The sequence below is a fragment of the Bufo bufo genome, chromosome 2 (genome assembly GCF_905171765.1).
Source record: "Bufo bufo chromosome 2, aBufBuf1.1, whole genome shotgun sequence".
NCBI classification, from domain to species: domain Eukaryota; kingdom Metazoa; phylum Chordata; class Amphibia; order Anura; family Bufonidae; genus Bufo; species Bufo bufo.
The window spans coordinates 14,949,380-14,968,957 of NC_053390.1; the positions used below are offsets into that span (position 1 = coordinate 14,949,380).

General features: G+C 45.0%; 1 protein-coding gene across 1 annotated transcript; it reads right to left on the bottom strand.

Annotated features, from left to right (window-relative positions):
* Positions 1-1,861: 1,861 nt before the first annotated feature.
* On the bottom strand, positions 1,862-17,105 carry LOC120992048 (gastrula zinc finger protein XlCGF17.1-like). The gene is made up of 2 exons (XM_040420810.1): positions 17,051-17,105; positions 1,862-3,787 (listed from the first exon to the last, which is right to left on the bottom strand). Exon 2 carries the CDS (start codon positions 3,753-3,755, stop codon positions 2,853-2,855), a length of 903 nt encoding a protein of 300 aa, XP_040276744.1. The 5' UTR covers positions 3,756-3,787; positions 17,051-17,105; the 3' UTR covers positions 1,862-2,852.
* Positions 17,106-19,578: the final 2,473 nt, after the last annotated feature.

Below are 19,578 nucleotides of genomic sequence, written 5' to 3' on the forward strand. Positions count from 1 at the left end.
CGGCAGTCCTGTGGGCAAAAATGCCTTGTGGATGCTAGAGGTCAGAGGAGAATGGGCCGACTGATTCAAGCTGATAGAAGAGCAACGTTGACTGAAATAACCACTCGTTACAACCAAGGTATGCAGCAAAGCATTTGTGAAGCCACAACACGCACAACCATGAGGCGGATGGGCTACAACAGCAGAAGACCCCACCGGGTACCACTCATCTCCACTACAAATAGGAAAAAGAGGCTACAATTTGCACGAGCTCACCAAAATTGGACTGTTGAAGACTGGAAAAATGTTGCCTGGTCTGATGAGTCTCTATTTCTGTTGAGACATTCAAATGGTAGAGTCCGAATTTGGCGTAAACAGAATGAGAACATGTATCCATCCTCTGATGGCTACTTCCAGCAGGATAATGCACCATGTCACAAAGCTCGAATCATTTCAAATTGGTTTCTTGAACAGTTCACTGTGCTAAAATGGCCCCACAGTCACCAGATCTCAACCCAATAGAGCATCTTTGGGATGTGGTGGAACGGGAGCTTTGTGCCCTGGATGTGCATCCCTCAAATCTCCATCAACTGCAAGATGCTATCCTATCAATATGGGCCAACATTTAAAAAGAATGCTATCAGCACCTTGTGGAATCAATGCCACGTAGAATTAAGGCAGTTCTGAAGGCAAAAGGGGGTCCAACACCGTATTAGTATGGTGTTCCTAATAATTCTTTAGGTGAGTGTATATAATGATAATCTGCAAACAAAATAAAATGTGGATTAACCTTATACTTGTAGCCAAGAACAGACATGAACAGTGAGCCCGAACATGGAACCCAGCCCACTTTCCCTACCTACTTGAAGTGCAGCCCTAGGTGGCAAGACCGTAACTGGTCGATAGTCCCTATGCAGAGACAGACAAACACCTAGAGACAAACGACACAAAGACAGAGTTGTTCATAATTAGGTCAGAACAAGGAGGACAATGCAGTACAAAAAACGAAAGACAGAGAGTGGTCAAAGGATGAGCTGAGGTCCAAAACATGAGCAATCCAAATCTGCACAGGAACAAGGACCAGGAACCTAGCTAGTGAGCCCAAACACGACTATTACTGGTACTGGTGTATGGCCAGGAAGGGGTTTAAATAGAACACCAAGTCCCAGGATCAGAACCTGATAGGTCCATGACTCGGCGCTCCATTATTCAGAACACTAGCACACAGGAATAGAGCAGCTGAGCAATCAGCCCACCGCTAATCTCCTCCAGCACACACCTGCTGTAGGGAGAAACAGAGCATTGTATGCTGTTGCTAAGCATGCGGTCGCATCACCAGAGGGCGTGGCTGAGCAGCACATCACTCTTGGCGCGGTCGTGCCGAGGCTGAGGAGTGTGCTGCTTTAGATCGGATAGGTAAGTTTATGACAGAAAATGTTTGTTAGAAACAATGGTGATGCTGTTGTAGCAAAAACATCAACTTATCTTTATATACTTTTTGAACAAAAATTTAATATTGATAATTGCACATACATTATAAAACAGTCACATGTTGTAACTTCTCCCCATGTCACTCTGGGTTTCTCCTGTAGTGTGGGTGGAGGTATGAATACAATGATAAGAAGAAAGGTTCATTAGGACAATTCATCTTCACTGCTTTGGAAGTAATCAAGGCTCTTCTTCTCTTCCTTATATTCACAATCAGGAGCATAGCTATAGTGGAAGCAGGGAAAGTGGCTGCTATGGGGCCCACCCAGGTGGGGGACTAAATGATTTCGTTAGGGCCCCCTCAACAGTATTATACATGACATTATATACAGTGACTTGACATAAAGTATATACTTGTAGGACATGGATAGAGTGGCTGTTGGGCCTGGTCTGAGAGAGAAGTGAGGGTTGCACAGGAGAAGAAGATTGCTGGGGAGGAGGAGGATTCCAAAATTTGCTGTGGGGCGCAGTCAGTTCTAGTTATGCCATTGTACACAATATTTTTCTTCCATGGATCTTACTTATAGTTGACCTTAAAGGAACATAATTTGGTCGTCTGGAAGATCTGGGCTAATTCCACCCAAAAAATAAACCCTCTTATTGGCTCCATTAACAACCTAATTAGGGATGGGCAAATAAATTCTAAAATTCAGAAGTATGTCTAGAATTTTAGCAAAAATTCAGATTCTACAGAATTAGATTATTGTGCGATGCAATTTGGGACAATCAAGGAATAGAAAGGGACACCAAAAAGGAGGAGGCTTTTCCAGGGTACAATTTATTTGGACCTGAATATAACTGCATGGACAGATCAGAGCCCAATTTTTTTTGACATTTGCTTATCTCTAAACCTAATAAAAAAAAATGTGAAAAGGGTTTCTCTCCTTTGTAAAAATCTATGATGTTTAGCAAGTTTTGATTTATCTGAAAAGCGCTTCTCCATTCTGAACATGAATATGGCTTGTCTGGCTGTATGACCTATCATGTGTAACAAGATATGAATTTCCTCTAAAATATTTCCTACATTTTGAACATTATTATGGCTTCTCTCCTTTGTGAAATCTCTGATGTTTAACAAGATGTGATTTCCGTGTAAAACATTTCTCACATTCTGAACATGAAAATGGCATCTCTCTTGTGTGACCTCTCTCATGTGTAATAAGATCTGATTTTTCTCTAAAACATTTTCCACATTCTGAACATGAATAAGGCTTCTCTCCTGTGTGAATTCTCTCATGTATAACAAGATATGATTTATATATAAAACATTTTCCACATTCTGAGCATGAATATGGCTTGTCTCCTGCGTGAAATCTCTGATGTCTAATAAAATGTGATTTCTGTGTAAAATATTTCTTACATTCTAAACAAGAATATGGCTTCTCTCATGTGTGAATTCTCTCATGTATAACACGATCTGATTTTTGTCTAAAACATTTCCCACATTCTGAACATGAGTATGGCTTCTCTCCTGTGTGACTTCTCTCATGTATAATAAGTTGTGATTTATATAAAAAACAATTTCCACATTCTGAACATGAGTATGGCCTTTCACCTGTGTGACATCTTTGATGTATAATAAGACATGATTTTTGTTTAAACCATTTCCCACATTCTGAACATGAAAATGGCTTTTCTCCTGTGTGACAATATTGATGTTTAGAAAGACTTGATTTTTGTGTAAAATATTGTCCACATTCTGAACATGAAAACGGCTTCTCCCCTGTGTGAATTCTCTGATGTTCAACAAGATTGTATTTTTGTGCAAAACATTTCCCACATTCTGAACATGAAAATGGCTTTTCTCCTGTGTGACATCTTTGATGTTTAAAAAGACTTGCTTTTTGTGCAAAATATTGTCCACATTCTGAACATGAAAACGGCTTCTCTCCTGTGTGAATTTTCTTATGTGTAACAAGATGTGATTTATCTACAAAACATTTTCCACATACTGAACATGAATATGGTTTCTCTCCTGTGTGACTTCTCTCATGTATAACAAGATGTGATTTATCTTTAAAACATTTTCCACATTCTGAACAGGAGTATGGTTTCTTTACTGTGTGAGTTCTTCTGTTTGTAGAAAGACCTGAGATTTCACACCCTTTCTGATCTGTACTTGTGGTAACAATCTCTGATTGGAAAGGAGAAGGTTCCTCAAGATTAGTGGGATAATATGATAAAGCTGTACTGTGAAGTCCTGGATGCATATTAAGTATAATGAGGTTTTCTCCTGAAGAGTGATCCATGATGTCTTCATCTTCTGCTTTATAATTTAGTGATAACATGAAATTTCCCTCAGAACTCTTACAGAGACTTTCTGTAAAGATAAAAAATTTAATTTGTGTTTTGATTGTCAAACTACAGAGTAGACAAACTTATAACATTCCTATTAGGCTGGAACTGAATCTAAATTCACTGCTAGTATGGGGTAACGCTTAAAACAAAATAATAATTTTTTATTGAAATATAATTAAAAGTAGGTAGGAACAAAATACAAAAGAAAAAAGTACCTGTCACGGGGTTCTGAAGGTGTACTCGGTCACCCATTGCCCGCAGACCTGTTGCTTAGCTTTGGGAATGAGGATCTGTGTTTGACCTCATTCCCAGGGCGGCTTTACTAGCTGGGTGGCTCCCTGCTCCTAGTCTGCCTTGAGCGCCGAGCTGATCACTCGGTGCTCAACTGGTTGGTCTGTCGGTCATGTGACGCTGGCCACGTCACATGACCATCACTCCCCACTATAAATACAGGCAGCCTGCTGGCTACAGGTTGCCTGTTAATTTCTAGGTTCCTGGCTATTTGTTGGACTGCTGAATACTTACCTGATCCTGTTCCCTGACCATCCTTTTGCCTGCTCCTCCTGTACTGCGCATCCGTCCTGGTATTGTGACCTCGGCTCCCACCTGACTACTCTCTTAGGACTCCTCTTGTACTTCTCTGCTCTCCTGGTATTTGACCCCGACTTCTCCTGACCATTCTTTGCTTAATCCTTTGTACTGCGTAGCTCTCTTGGTTCTGACCCGGTCCGTTCATGTTCCGTATTTTGTCTTGTCTGTCTTCCCAGCACGTATCCTAAGTTAGGGACTGTCGTCCAGTTGTCCCCTGTCACCAGGACTCGTGAGGCAAGTAGGCAGGGCCAGGGGTGAGGGTGGAGCGCAGTGGTCACTATCCTTCCCCCTGTGTGTGTGTGGACGTGACCGTTACAGTACCGATGTCATTGGTAGGAGAGCTGCCACCACCGATATCAATTACATTACTCAACCGGGGATATAGGCATAAAGACCGCCAAGACACATAAGTGTGACCCTGGTGAGGAGGTACAGGAGGTATGGGGAACCAAAAATAGCCCCCACTAGTCCACCATGCGGGTCAATTACACGTGGAGCCCACCTGGCCAAATATGGCTCAGTCTAACTCCCTTGACCCCAATAGTGGTCAATTAGTGGGTGGTTCCCCTAATTCCTAAAAGCTACAGGACTGGCTACACACACACTGTTGGTGTGGAGCCTTCGGCACTGGTATGGTCGTGCGCGGCCGCATGCACAGCTGACTTAAAAGAACAAGTCCTCGCCTACATAGTTTAGGGCTGGACGGGCTGGTATCCAATTGGAAGGAGGGGGGCGGAGAGGACATCCAGAAGGTGCCACTCGCCCACCTCCCCCCCCCCCTGCATAGCTCATTGGCCGGATCGCCGAGGTGTCAACACTGTCAGGGAGACAAAGCAGTCAATATCAGCTGCTGGCATATGGAGACAACAGCAGCAGTGTATAGGAGATCAAAGGAGTCACACACCACATAGCCCACAGTGAAACCTCGCCACTGAAATCACTAGGACCACTGTGGATAATCAGATTATTGTCCCCATTAATTGGCACCCAGATGCCACTCATACAAAGACCTCTACAATATTCTTAGATCATGTGGTAATTAAGTTGGCCAAGGGGTTTACCTAAGCTAGAAATATATGGGCAGATTACAAGAACAATGTCAACGATATGTATTTGTTTAATCCCTTCGGGCGGAGCGTCTGAAGCCTGAATGTCCACTGCGCTTCCTTTTGCAGTAATTTGGTGTCGATGTCACTGCCTCGCGGGGACATACGGATGGATTCGATACCCTGGAACATCATAGGCTTGAGTTGCCCTGGATGTTTCAACTCCATATGTCTAGCTATTATAGTGTCAGATTTGTTCCGGATGTCGTTCAAGTGTTCGCCTATACGGCGACGGAACTTCCACTTGATTTTGTCCACATATTGCATGCCACAATGACATGTGGCCAAGTAGATGACCCCTACCATCCGGCAATTAATAACTGCTCTAATGGTATATGAGCAACTGGTTACCGTACTGGAGAAAGAATTACCCATTCTAATTACTCCGCAGGCAATGCAATTCCCACAACAGAAAGTGCCCCTTGCCTTGAATTTAAGCCACGTCACTGATTGCGGTTTTTGATAGAAACTGTGAGTCAACCTATCCTTTAGACTGTGTCACCGCCGGAATGTAATAGAGGGAGTAGACCCCACTAAATGACCAACATCAGGGTCCAGTTTCAAAATACCCCAGTATCTGGTCAAAATGTTCCTGACCTCCCGGTGTTTCATATCAATACGGATGTTCTCATCTGCATCGGTCCTGACTCATGGATTGAGTAAGGATATCCGATCCACTCCCGGGGACTGGTGGTACGCATCCCTAAGTACTGCCTCAGGGTAACCACGCCGCTGAAACCTCTGCTTTACATCTACCTCTGCCTTCTTGAAGGCCGAGAGATTGGAACAGTTCCTGCGCATGCGAAGGTATTGACCCTTCGGTATTCCCCTCTTTAATGGATGGGGTGACAGCTGTCCCAATGCTGGAGACTATTTGTGGACGTTTCCTTATGAGACAAGTTGGTACTGATATTACTATCCGCATCACGTGTGATACTTAGGTCCAAGAAGGTGATGTGGAAGGGGGAACTCAAGCCTATGATGTTACAGGGTATCGAATCCATCCGTATGTCCCCGCGAGGCGGTGACATTGACACCAAATTACTGCAAAAGGAAGCGCAGTGGACATTCAGGCTTCAGACGCTCCACCCGAAGGGATTGAACGAATATATTTATCGTTGACATCGTTCTTGTAATCTGCCCAGATATTTCTATCTTAGGTAAACCCCTTGGCCAACTTAATTTCCACATGATCTAGGCATATTGTGGCGATCTTTGTAGGAGTGGTATCTGGGTGCCGATTAATGTGGACAATAATCTGATTATCCACATAGCCCTAGTGATTTCAGTTGGGTGGTTTTGCTGTGGGCTGTGTGGTTTGTGACTCTTTTGATCTCCTAATCAGCTGCTGGACTATGGAGACGACAGCAGCAGCGTAATTGACCACTTTGTCTCCCTGACTGTGTTGACACCTCGACGATCCGGCCAATGAGGTATGCAGGGTGGTGAGGCACCTTCTGGATGTCCTCTCCGCCCTCCTCCTTCCGACTGGATACCAGCCAGAACAGCCCTACCCTGTGTAGGCGGGGACTTTTAAGTCAGCTGTGCATGCGGCCGCACACGGGCATACCAGTGCCGAAGGCTCCACACCACCAACCTCTTATCATGCTCTGTGTAGGCTTCTGTTCGGCTCCTGATGATGCTAATATAAAGCAGAAATGCGTAGAGCTAGGGAACAGGCACGGTGATCGTGCTGTGGACCGTCATGGGTAAAGCTTATAGGAGCAACTATCTGATAAGTGAGAGGGATACTATTCCTGTCTTACAGTGTTGTATTAGTCAGCTCCAGCAAACAATGGCTGACCCCAGCCTATCCTCACCACCTACTAATTGACCACTTTTGGGGTCGAGGGAGCTCTTCATCATCGCGCACCTATTAGGGAACTGGCTACACAATGGGGACGTACACATGTGGAGCTCTGTCATCCTGACCGTCTGGAACCACATGTGATGTATCCTAAGCTTTCTCATTGTTCATCAACACAGCCAGTTTCCCTATTTGCATTATCAGGATTTATCACCCTGTATTTAGCATTTGGGCCTTCTTTCTTTCCCATACGGACCCCCTAAGGAACCCTGTCTGGGGGAAACGAGTCAGGGTAAAAGGGACATTTGAACCGATCAGGGTCTGATAGGGTGAACTAAGATAGGCACGAGGATGGAGAGGCCCCGCCATCAGGAGTCGTCTCAGGGCTGAGGGGTTAATAGGGTCTCCTTAGGGAAAACTATCCCGTTGGAGAGTATCCTTCTCCCTTCCTACCTCACCATCCATAATCACTGTTCTTCATTTTTTGTGTATCTTTCTAAATTGTGAACTTATCTACTGACCAGGGCTGTTATAGCCCCTATAGTGACCTGCATCGTCAGGTCCTTTTAAATGATTCTGACCCCAGCCTATCCTCACACAGCTGTAGCTTTTAGGAAATAGGGGATCCACCCACTAATTGACCACTATTGAGGGAGTCAAGACTGAGCCATATGGGCTCAATGTGCGATTGACCTGCATGGTGGAATAGTGGGGGCTATTTTTGGTTCCCCATACCTCCTGTACCTCCTCACCAGGGTCACACTCACGTTTGTGGGCGGTCTTTACGCCCATATCCTCGGTTAAATGATGTAGTTGATATCGGTGGTGGCAGCTCTTCTGCTGATTACATTGGTACGTTTTCTTTTGTGTTTTGTTCCTTCCTACTTTTAATTATAGTTCAATAAAAAAATTATAATTTTTTTAAAACGTTACCCCACACTAGCAGTGAATTTCTTTCGATTGTGGGACACTCAAGTACCTATCGATATAGCCGTGAATTGGAACTGAATCTACCAGAAAGAAGGAGCATAAGACATTCATGTGTGATTCCAGCCTTATAAAACTTTCTATAACTTCCTAACAGTTCAGGATTCTAGTTTGCACCTGGTCATGATCATTACATACAGTAAATTAACTTAAAGGCTATGGGCACTTTTGGGAGCATTTTTGTACCCATTTTGAACTAAACATTTGTTTTTAATTGGTCATTATTAAAAATGTTGAGCCCTGTTCTCTTTAAAGCCTTACGATTCTCTAGGAGCAGGATCTGTATTTTTACTGTGTTCCATCAGGCAGCTCTGCTGACGGCTCCTTATCTCTGACCTTACAAACACTCATAGCTCAATTCTTATCTGATATAAATGTGGCTTAACTAAGTGTTTTTGAGCTATTAGGAATTTAAAGATAAGGGTTATTAGATAACTGGCACAAAGTGAACGTATGATTCTGAAGCTGCTGAATATTTTTTAATTAAGACCAATAGAAAAAATTATTTAAAGGGAACCTGTCATCAACTTTTTGCTGACCGTACTGAGGGCAGCATAAAATAGTGACAGAAATGCTGATTTCAGCCGTGTGTCACTCGTCAGCTAAAAGTAAGTGGTTGCCAAAAATCAGCATCATAATCATTGCAGCACAGGCCTTGAAAAAAAGAGTCAAATCTACTGAGAAGAGTCCTGGTTATTCATAACCTCCTGCACTTCCGCCCATCAGCTGATGATTGGCAGTTCTCTCCTACAGAGAAAGGGAGAAAACTAGGTACAAGCCTGTCAGTCATCAGCAGATGGGCGAGAGTGCAGGAGATTATGAATAACTATGACTCTTCTCAGGTGGCCGTGACTCTTTTCAAGGCCTGTGCTGCAATGATTATGATGCTGGTTCTCAGCAACCACTTACTATTAGCTCATAAGTGACACACTGCTGAAATCAGCATTTCTGTCACTCATTTATACTGCCCTCAGCGAGGTCAGCATAAAGTTCATGACAGGTTCCCTTTAAGCTCAAAATGAGTAAATGCAATTTAAAAAAAATTGCCTCCAAAAAGGTGTACATAGCCTTTAATTAAACTCAAAAATTTGAAAGGCCAGAACCATGTCTGGCAACCTGCCCTTTAGTCCGCCAACACATTTTGCTTTTACTGAAATCAAGAGTAAATACAAAAGAAATAAGATCTCTAGCATTAACGTAGGGATACCGATATACACAGTGGAATAGAAGACCACAGAAAGAGAACTTCTCGTTATGTGGCCTACTGCACCTCAGAGCAACAAAATGTTACTTAAAACAAAAGGCAAAGAGTCACCACAATGGAGGAAGGAGACATTGTAGCTGAGATACAGAGGAGTGAATAACAATTAAGTATCTTCTACTAAAAGGTTTAGGCCTTATGAGAAAAATAAATCATCTCTAATTTTTTTTGCAAACCACCACCCAACCAGATATGGAACCAGGCAGAAGCACTAAAGTCAGTCCATAGGGGAGACCATAGGGAGCAGACATATATATTTAACTGTTTCAGCTGCAATAATTTCTTCCATCCTTATGATTTTGTGTAGTACTACAGCCCAATGAACATGAGAAGGAGGGATATCTGACTTCCAGAATCCAGAGATAACCATTTTCAGAGCAAAATATCAAAAATCTGTTGTTGTTTTTTATCTGGGTAACTGTGCCCGGGAACATAGAGAGAAGAGAGACCTCCATAGTAATTTTAACATTCTTTTTATACATATAAAAAAAAGAAAAGATCTTCCTAAAGACTCCTAACTGAGAGACAACTCCATCATATATGTTCCATTGACCCCACCCCGTTCCACATCTCTAACAAGTACAAACCGGATTCCAAAAAAGTTGGGACACTAAACAAATTGTGAATAAAAACTGAATGCAATGATGTGGAGATGGCAAATGTCAATATTTTATTTGTAATAGAACGTAGATGACAGATCAAACGTTTAATCCGAGTAAATGTATCATTTTAAAGGAAAAATACGTTGATTCCAATTTTCACGGTGTCAACAAATCCCCAAAAAGTTGGGACAAGTAGCAATAAGAGGCTGGAAAAAGTAAATTTGAGCATAACGAAGAGCTGGAAGACCAATTAACACTAATTAGGTCAATTGGCAACATGATTGGGTATAAAAAGAGCTTCTCAGAGTGGCAGTGTCTCTCAGAAGCCAAGATGGGTAGAGGATCACCAATTCCCACAATGTTGCGCAGAAAGATAGTGGAGCAATATCAGAAAGGTGTTACCCAGCGAAAAATTGCAAAGACTTTGCATCTATCATCATCAACTGTGCATAACATCATCCGAAGATTCAGAGAATCTGGAACAATCTCTGTGCGTAAGGGTCAAGGCCGTAAATCCATACTGGATGGCCGTGATCTCCGGGCCCTTAAACGACACTGCACCACAAACAGGAATGCTACTGTAAAGGAAATCACAGAATGGGCTCAGGAATACTTCCAGAAACCATTGTCAGTGAACACAATCCACCGTGCCATCCGCCGTTGCCAGCTGAAACTCTACAGTGCAAAGAAGAAGCCATTTCTAAGCAAGATCCACAAGCTCAGGCGTTTTCACTGGGCCAGGGATCATTTAAAATGGAGTGTGGCAAAATGGAAGACTGTTCTGTGGTCAGACGAGTCACGATTCGAAGTTCTTTTTGGAAATCTGGGATGCCATGTCATCCGGACCAAAGAGGACAAGGACAACCCAAGTTGTTATCAACGCTCAGTTCAGAAGCCTGCATCTCTGATGGTATGGGGTTGCATGAGTGCGTGTGGCATGGGCAGCTTGCATGTCTGGAAAGGCACCATCAATGCAGAAAAATATATTCAGGTTCTAGAACAACATATGCTCCCATCCAGACGTCATCTCTTTCAGGGAAGACCCTGCATTTTTCAACAAGATAATGCCAGACCACATTCTGCATCAATCACAACATCATGGCTGCGTAGGAGAAGGATCCGGGTACTGAAATGGCCAGTCTGCAGTCCAGATCTTTCACCTATAGAGAACATTTGGCGCATCATAAAGAGGAAGGTGCAACAAAGAAGGCCCAAGACGATTGAACAGTTAGAGGCCTGTATTAGACAAGAATGGGAGAGCATTCCTATTTCTAAACTTGAGAAACTGGTCTCCTCGGTCCCCAGACGTCTGTTGAGTGTTGTAAGAAGAAGGGAAGATGCCACACAGTGGTGAAAATGGCCTTGTCCCAACTTTTTGGGGATTTGTTGACATCATGAAATTCTGATTCAACATATTTTTCCCTTAAAATTGTACATTTTCTCAGTTTAAACTTTTGTTCCGTGATTTATGTTCTATTCTGAATAAAATATTAGAAGTTGGCACCTCCACATCATTGCATTCAGTTTTTATTCACGATTTGTATAGTGTCCCAACTTCTTTGGAATCCGGTTTGTATCTGAGCAATCGAGCAACATAGATCTGGGTCATGCTGGCATTTTGCATTACTTGGTCAGGATTTTTTATCTGTCCCCTGAAGTATGTCTAAGGTTTAAGGGAAACATGCTGCAGTAACTGTGTGAGAAAGAGGCATTCTCACCTTTAAAGCCTAAGATCTAATTTGCTTATAATCTGTGAGGGAAACTCAGGTTGCCAAAAATTGGTGTTGGGGCTACAGGCTTCAGTAGATGACGCACTTTATAAGATGTACTTTTTTCCTCAAAAAGGAAAATATCAGTCCGTCATATATTATGGAATACATATACAGTATATTAGGGAAGCGCTCAGTAGTATGTAAGAGTCGTGCTGTTAGTACTCACCGCTCCCTGGTTTTCTCCGGGTCCACTCTACACTGTCCTGAGTACATGCAGTGTCAGGATGTAGTGTGCGCACTATGATATGATCTGGCAAACAGTCAGGTCACAGTGCAGCGCGGGCCCAGAGAAGATCAGAGAAATCTAGCAGGGGTCTGATGTAAGCTCTGATGCGGTTCTTATGTAATACAGGGGTCTAATCTGAGGTCTGACATTGGGGTGTGATCTGATATAAGGGTCTGATCTGAGGTCTGATATGGGGATATGATCTGATATAGGGAGCTGATCTGATATGGGGAGTCTGATCTGAAATCTGACATGGGGGTCTGATCTGATATGGGGGTCTGATCTGAAATCTGACATGGGGGTCTGATCTGATATGGGGTCTAATCTAATATGGGGGTCTGATCAGAAATCTGACATTGGGGTCTGATCTGAGGTCTGACATTGGGGTCTGATCTGAAATCTGACATTGGGGTCTGATCTGAAATCTGTCATGGGGGTCTGATCTGAAATCTGACATTGGGGTCTGATCTGAAATCTGTCATGGGGGTCTGATCTGATATAGGGGTCTGATCTGATATGCGGGTCTAATCTAAAATCTAACATGGGGTCTGATCTGAGGTCTGACATTGGGGTCTGATCTCAAATCTGTCATGGGGGTCTGATCTGTCATGGGGGTCTGATCTGAAATCTGACATGGGGGTCTGATCTGAGGTCTGATCTGAAATCTGACATGGGGGTCTGATCTGAAATCTGACATGGGGGTCTGATCTGAAATCTGACATGGGGGTCTGATCTGAAATCTGACATGGGGGTCTGATCTGAAATCTGACATGGGGGTCTGATCTGAAATCTGACATGGGGGTCTGATCTGAAATCTGACATGGGGGTCTGATCTGAAATCTGACATGGGGGTCTGATCTGAAATCTGACATGGGGGTCTGATCTGAAATCTGACATGGGGGTCTGATCTGAAATCTGACATGGGGGTCTGATCTGAAATCTGACATGGGGGTCTGATCTGAAATCTGACATTGGGGTCTGATCTGAGGTCTGACATTGGGGTCTGATCTGATATGGGGGTCTGATCTGAAATCTGTCATGGGGGTCTGATCTGAGATTTGATATGGGTGTCTGATCTGAAGCCTGATGAATATTAGGGGAATAATTTTGCGGTGTGATAAAGATTGGGGGTCTGTTCTGGGTTCTGATGAGAAATTATTTTTTTCCTATTTTCCTCCTCTAAAACCTAGGTACATCTTATCACCAGCAAACAATACGTTAAGTAAAGACGTCAAGATAGATGACAAGTTTCCTCTAATACATGCTTCCAGCCAGAACACTGATCTAAAAGGGGTGGGTGACGAGTCCTTCTCCACTTCTACCCACAGCTTTGTGCTGGTATGATGGTGGAGGTTCAAGATGCCACCAGCATTGCTGTTTATGGATGTATTGATATTATGTTTCTTCCCCTTTGATTACTCCCAACAGGATTTGGGATTGTTCTTCAGTTACCAGGACTAATAAGTAGTACAGGGTTGCACTTTACTGCATTCCTAATTGCACTTTACTGCATTCCTAAGTGGTTATCTGAGCACATACAAACTGCATCTATACACAGGGTGGGACAACTGGGGGTATGAAAGGTCTGTACATGTAGTTTAAGCTCCAAAGAAGACCTCTGTGAGAACACTTCTTATATAATATCTTTGGCATCGGCCAGTGGCGAGGAGCTTCCCCAAGAACTGATTTCAGGTTAAGTGATTCTTTCTTTACTTTATGCTGTACGTGATCTGTATACGGTTTTCTGTATATGTCTTTATCACTGCTTAGTAAACCTTTTAGGCGTTTAGCCATTGTGAAAGCCTATTTATTCCTGTACCTTAGAATTCACCGTAAACCATTTGGTACCAATAGTGGGGTAAGGGCAGTAAATATGTGTACAAAGAGAGAGAGAAGTAATCCCTGGGCACACAGGGTGAGACCCAGGGCGGAGGTAACAAGGAGGGTGACAGTAGCTCGTTGTCAGGCTCCTGTAGTTTGTGACTGGATTGGTCCTGTTATATCACAGTCTGAATTCTATCTTAGTTTGTTAGTTTCTATTGAAGTCTGTTCCTTGTGTTGTCTGCATTCCCTCCTAGTTCTTGTCCTATCGGTTCCTAGTTCCTGAGGTCCATTTTGCTAAGTTCTGCTATGTCTGAACAGATTTCTAAAGTCAGTGTGTACTTGTGGATTTACATCTGCGAACCTTTGATGATTTGTATAATGCCTTGGAATTCAAATTTTCTGTAGTATCATAGTACACTGACTAGACTAGATTATAGACATCAGCCGTCACCGCTCAGAGAGGGGGCATAAGGGGGGAAAGGTTCCCTCCATAGACCCTTATAGGAGACCCCCAGAAGACATGTTCCCGGAGAGCTGTATAGTGGGCACTAGATTATAGACATCAGCCGGTCACCGCTCAGAGAGGGGGCATAAGGGAGGAAAGGTTCCTTCATAGACCCTTATAGGAGACCCCCAGAAGACATGTTCCCGGAGAGCTGTATAGTGGGCACTAGATTATAGACATCAGCCGTCACCGCTCAGAGAGGGGGCATAAGGGGGGAAAGGTTCCCTCCATAGACCCTTATAGGAGACCCCCAGAAGACATGTTCCCGGAGAGCTGTATAGTGGGCACTAGATTATAGACATCAGCCGGTCACCGCTCAGAGAGGGGGCATAAGGGGGGAAAGGTTCCCTCCATAGACCCTTATAGGAGACCCCCAGAAGACATGTTCCCGGAGAGCTGTATAGTGGGCACTAGATTATAGACATCAGCCGTCACTGCTCAGAGAGGGGGCATAAGGGGGGAAAGGTTCCCTCCATAGACCCTTATAGGAGACCCCCAGAAGACATGTTCCCGGAGAGCTGTATAGTGGGCACTAGATTATAGACATCAGCCGGTCACCGCTCAGAGAGGGGGCATAAGGGGGGAAAGGTTCCCTCCATAGACCCTTATAGGAGACCCCCAGAAGACATGTTCCCGGAGAGCTGTATAGTGGGCACTAGATTATAGACATCAGCCGTCACTGCTCAGAGAGGGGGCATAAGGGGGGAAAGGTTCCCTCCATAGACCCTTATAGGAGACCCCCAGAAGACATGTTCCCGGAGAGCTGTATAGTGGGCACTAGATTATAGACATCAGCCGGTCACCGCTCAGAGAGGGGGCATAAGGGGGAAAGGTTCCCTCCATAGACCCTTATAGGAGACCCCCAGAAGACATGTTCCCGGAGAGCTGTATAGTGGGCACTAGATTATAGACATCGGCCGTCACTGCTCAGAGAGGGGGCATAAGGGGGGAAAGGTTCTCTCATAGACCCTTATAGGAGACCCCCAGAAGACATGTTCCCGGAGAGCTGTATAGTGGGCACTAGATTATAGACATCAGCCGTCACCGCTCAGAGAGGGGGCATAAGGGGGGAAAGGTTCCCTCCATAGACCCTTATAGGATACCCCCAGAAGACATATTCCTGGAGAGCTGTATAGTGGGCACTAGATTATAGACATCAGTCTGTCACCGCTCAGAGAGGGGGCATAAGGGGGGAAAGGTTCCCTCCATAGACCTTATAGGAGACCCCCAGAAGACATGTTCCCGGAGAGCTGTATAGTGGGCACTAGATTATAGACATCGGCCGTCACTGCTCAGAGAGGGGGCATAAGGGGGGAAAGGTTCCCCCATAGACCCTTATAGGAGACCCCCAGAAGACATGTCCCCGGAGAGCTGTATAGTGGGCACTAGATTATAGACATCAGCCGTCACCGCTCAGAGAGGGGGCATAAGGGGGGAAGGTTCCCTCCATAGACCCTTATAGGAGACCCCCAGAAGACATGTTCCCGGAGAGCTGTATAGTGGGCACTAGATTATAGACATCAGCCGGTCACCGCTCAGAGAGGGGGCATAAGGGGGGAAAGGTTCCCTCCATAGACCCTTATAGGAGACCCCCAGAAGACATGTTCCCGGAGAGCTGTATAGTGGGCACTAGATTATAGACATCAGCCGGTCACCGCTCAGTGAGGGGGCATAAGGGGGGAAAGGTTCCCTCATAGACCCTTATAGGAGACCCCCAGAAGACATATTCCTGGAGAGCTGTATAGTGGGCACTAGATTATAGACATCAGTCTGTCACCGCTCAGAGAGGGGGCATAAGGGGGGAAAGGTTCCCTCCATAGACCCTTATAGGAGACCCCCAGAAGACATGTTCCCGGAGAGCTGTATAGTGGGCACTAGATTATAGACATCCGCCGTCACCGCTCAGATAGGGGGCATAAGGGGGGAAAGGTTCCCTCCATAGACCCTTATAGGAGACCCCCAGAAGACATGTTCCCGGAGAGCTGTATAGTGGGCACTAGGTTATAGACATCTGACTGCTGATATCACAGCCTAAGGTTGTTCTAGAGGAAAGTCCTGAAGAGAACATGTCCCCCTGTGACTTGTGTGCAGAGTTGTCAGGAGACCTTGTGTGTTGTCAGATGTCTCCTCAGTTCTTGCCCCCAGCCTCATATATGAAATATAGAAGTAAGATGAGGAGCTTTCTTCCCCGCTGTTATTATTGGGGGATTTCTTCACTAATTTATTTGATTTAACCGTTTACAAAGGAAATTACAAAATGTCTGGATTTCTTGTAATATCTGCTGACGAGCCCAAAATAATACTTAACCCTTTCCTGCACAATGCCGTACATGTAGTTCATCATGATATGACAGACACAAAATCTGTGCCCACATAGTCCCCAGTGGGTGTGTGGATGTGACTGACCGTCATGTCCTGCAGGAACAGCCGGGATCAGAGAAGAATCTGATCAGAGATCTCCGTCAGCTGGATAAGGGGAACACTCCATGATGTGATGGGGACATCTCCAATCAGAGAGCAGCAGCCGGTGATCAGATTCTCCTCCTGCCCTGAAGGCACCAAGGACAGAACCTGAAGTCACTTTCTCCATTCATGATTCCATACCTGTGGTGACATCTCCTGGAATGTCCTTCTCCACCTCACTCTTACACGGGGGACCGTCCATCATCCTCTCTTCTTCATCCTCCACTTTAATATCAGTCAGTTCTTCCCCCTGATTTGTCATCTGTAACAATTCAGTACAATACAGCAGACAGGTGGGAAATCTAACAGATCCACAGAAGAGACCCCCACAATCTATGACCCCTCTATGACTGCAGGACCCCCCTATATAGATGTGTATAGGGCTCAGCTCCATCTACCTGAGGGTTCTCTGGGACCTTCTCCTCTGGACAGCCCTGGGAACACAGAGGAAGGGGACATCTCTCTGGTGGATTTCTCCTCCTGGATCCATCTGTGGAGACACAAGGACACAGTGACTATATACATGGCCTCCTGTAGATCTGTCTATAGATCAGACTCTTCTCTCAGCTCCTTCACTTCTAGGTTTAGTGATCGGAGGAGATAACACTGGATGGTTTCCTGATATCTCCCTCTGACAGAAGCTCCGACGTTAGGCTCTATACAGTCACACAGGGGCGGACATTGCCCAGAAGCTCCATGTATCATCTACAATGTATACGCTGCGGAACACAGATTTCACAGGACGCCTCTGATAGAGCAGTGTAGTCTACTATACCGGCCCGATGGAGGCCAGAAGGACACGCTCCCATCATGTGACTGGAGCCCTATGGATATGACTGACATATAAAGAACATGTAACCTTGAATATCGCCAGAATCCGCCCTTTTCTTACGGTGGATATGGCAAAAACTCTTGTTGTTGCCTTGATTCATTCTCGTCTTGACTACTGCAACGCATTACTAATCGGTCTCCCTCTCACTAAACTCTCCCCCTTCAGTCTGTCCTAAATGCTGCAGCCAGGCTCATCTATCAATACAACCACTACACTATTTCTACTAGTCTGTGCCAGTCACTTCACTGGTTGCCCATCCACCACAGAATACAGTTCGAACTTCTCACCCTCAAAGCTCTCCACAGTGCTGCACCTCCATACATCTCCTCCCTCATCTCCATCTACCACCCTACTCCTGCTCTCCACAGTGCTGCACCTCCATACATCTCCTCCCTCATCTCCATCTACCACCCTACTCGTACTCTCCCCAGTGCTGCACCTCCATACATCTCCTCCCTCATCTCCGTCTACCACCCTACTCCTGCTCTCCACAGTGCTGCACCTCCATACATCTCCTCCCTCATCTCCATCTACCACCCTACTCCTGCTCTCCACAGTGCTGCACCTCCATACATCTCCTCCCTCATCTTCATCTACCACCCTACTCCTGCTCTCCACAGTGCTGCACCTCCATACATCTCCTCCCTTATCTCCATCTACCACCCTACTCGTGCTCTCCACAGTGCTGCACCTCCATACATCTCCTCCCTCATCTCCGTCTACCACTCTACTCGTGCTCTCCCCAGTACTGCCCTCCATACATCTCCTCCCTCATCTCCATCTACCACCCTACTCGTGCTCTCCACAGTACTGCCCTCCATACATCTCCTCCCTCATCTCCATCTACCACCCTACTCCTGCTCTCCACAGTGCTGCACCTCCATACATCTCCTCCCTCATCTCCATCTACCACCCTACTCCTGCTCTCCACAGTGCTGCACCTCCATACATCTCCTCCCTCATCTCCGTCTACCACCCTACTCCTGCTCTCCGTTCTGTTAGCGACCTAAGATTAATAACCTCCATAGCTCGTACCTCTCACTCCCGTCTTCAAGACTTTTCTCGAGCTGCACCTACTCTCTGGAATACTCTGCCCCGGAATACTAGGTCAATTCACAACTTCTCCACCTTCAAACGTGCCTTAAAAACACATCTTGTCAGGCAGGCTTATCAAGCTTCCTAAAATGACTTTTCCCCGACTAAACCTCTCGCCCCCACCAACTCCTCTGGCCTAAACTCGATCCTCTTAGGCCTCTTTCACACAGGCGTCATGTTTTTCTCCTGGATACGTTGCGGGAAAATGCGCAATTTTTCCACGCGAGTGCAAAACACTGTAATGCGTTTTGCACGCGCGTGAGAAAAATCGGCATGTTTGATACCCAAACCCGAACTTCTTCACAGTAGTTTGGGTTTGGGATCGATGTTCTGTAGATTGTATTATTTTCCCTTATAACATCGTCATAAGGGAAAATAATAGCATTCTCAATACAGAATGCATAGGACAATAGCGCTTGAGGGGTTAAAAAAAAATAAAAAATATTTTAACTCACCTTAATCCACTTGATCGCGCAGCCGGCATCTCTTCTGTCTTCTTCTTTGCTGTGCACAGGAATAGGACCTTTGATGACATCACTGTGCTCATCACATGGTCCAATCACATGGTTGATCACCATGGTGAGGGACCATGTGATTGGATCATGTGATGTAACGTCACCACAGGTCCTTAGCCGGCAGCTCAACATTACAGAAGACAGAGATCCGCAACTACGCAATCAAGTGGACTCGGCGAGTTAATTATAATTTGTTTTTAAAGGGGTTATCCGACTTAAATAAATCT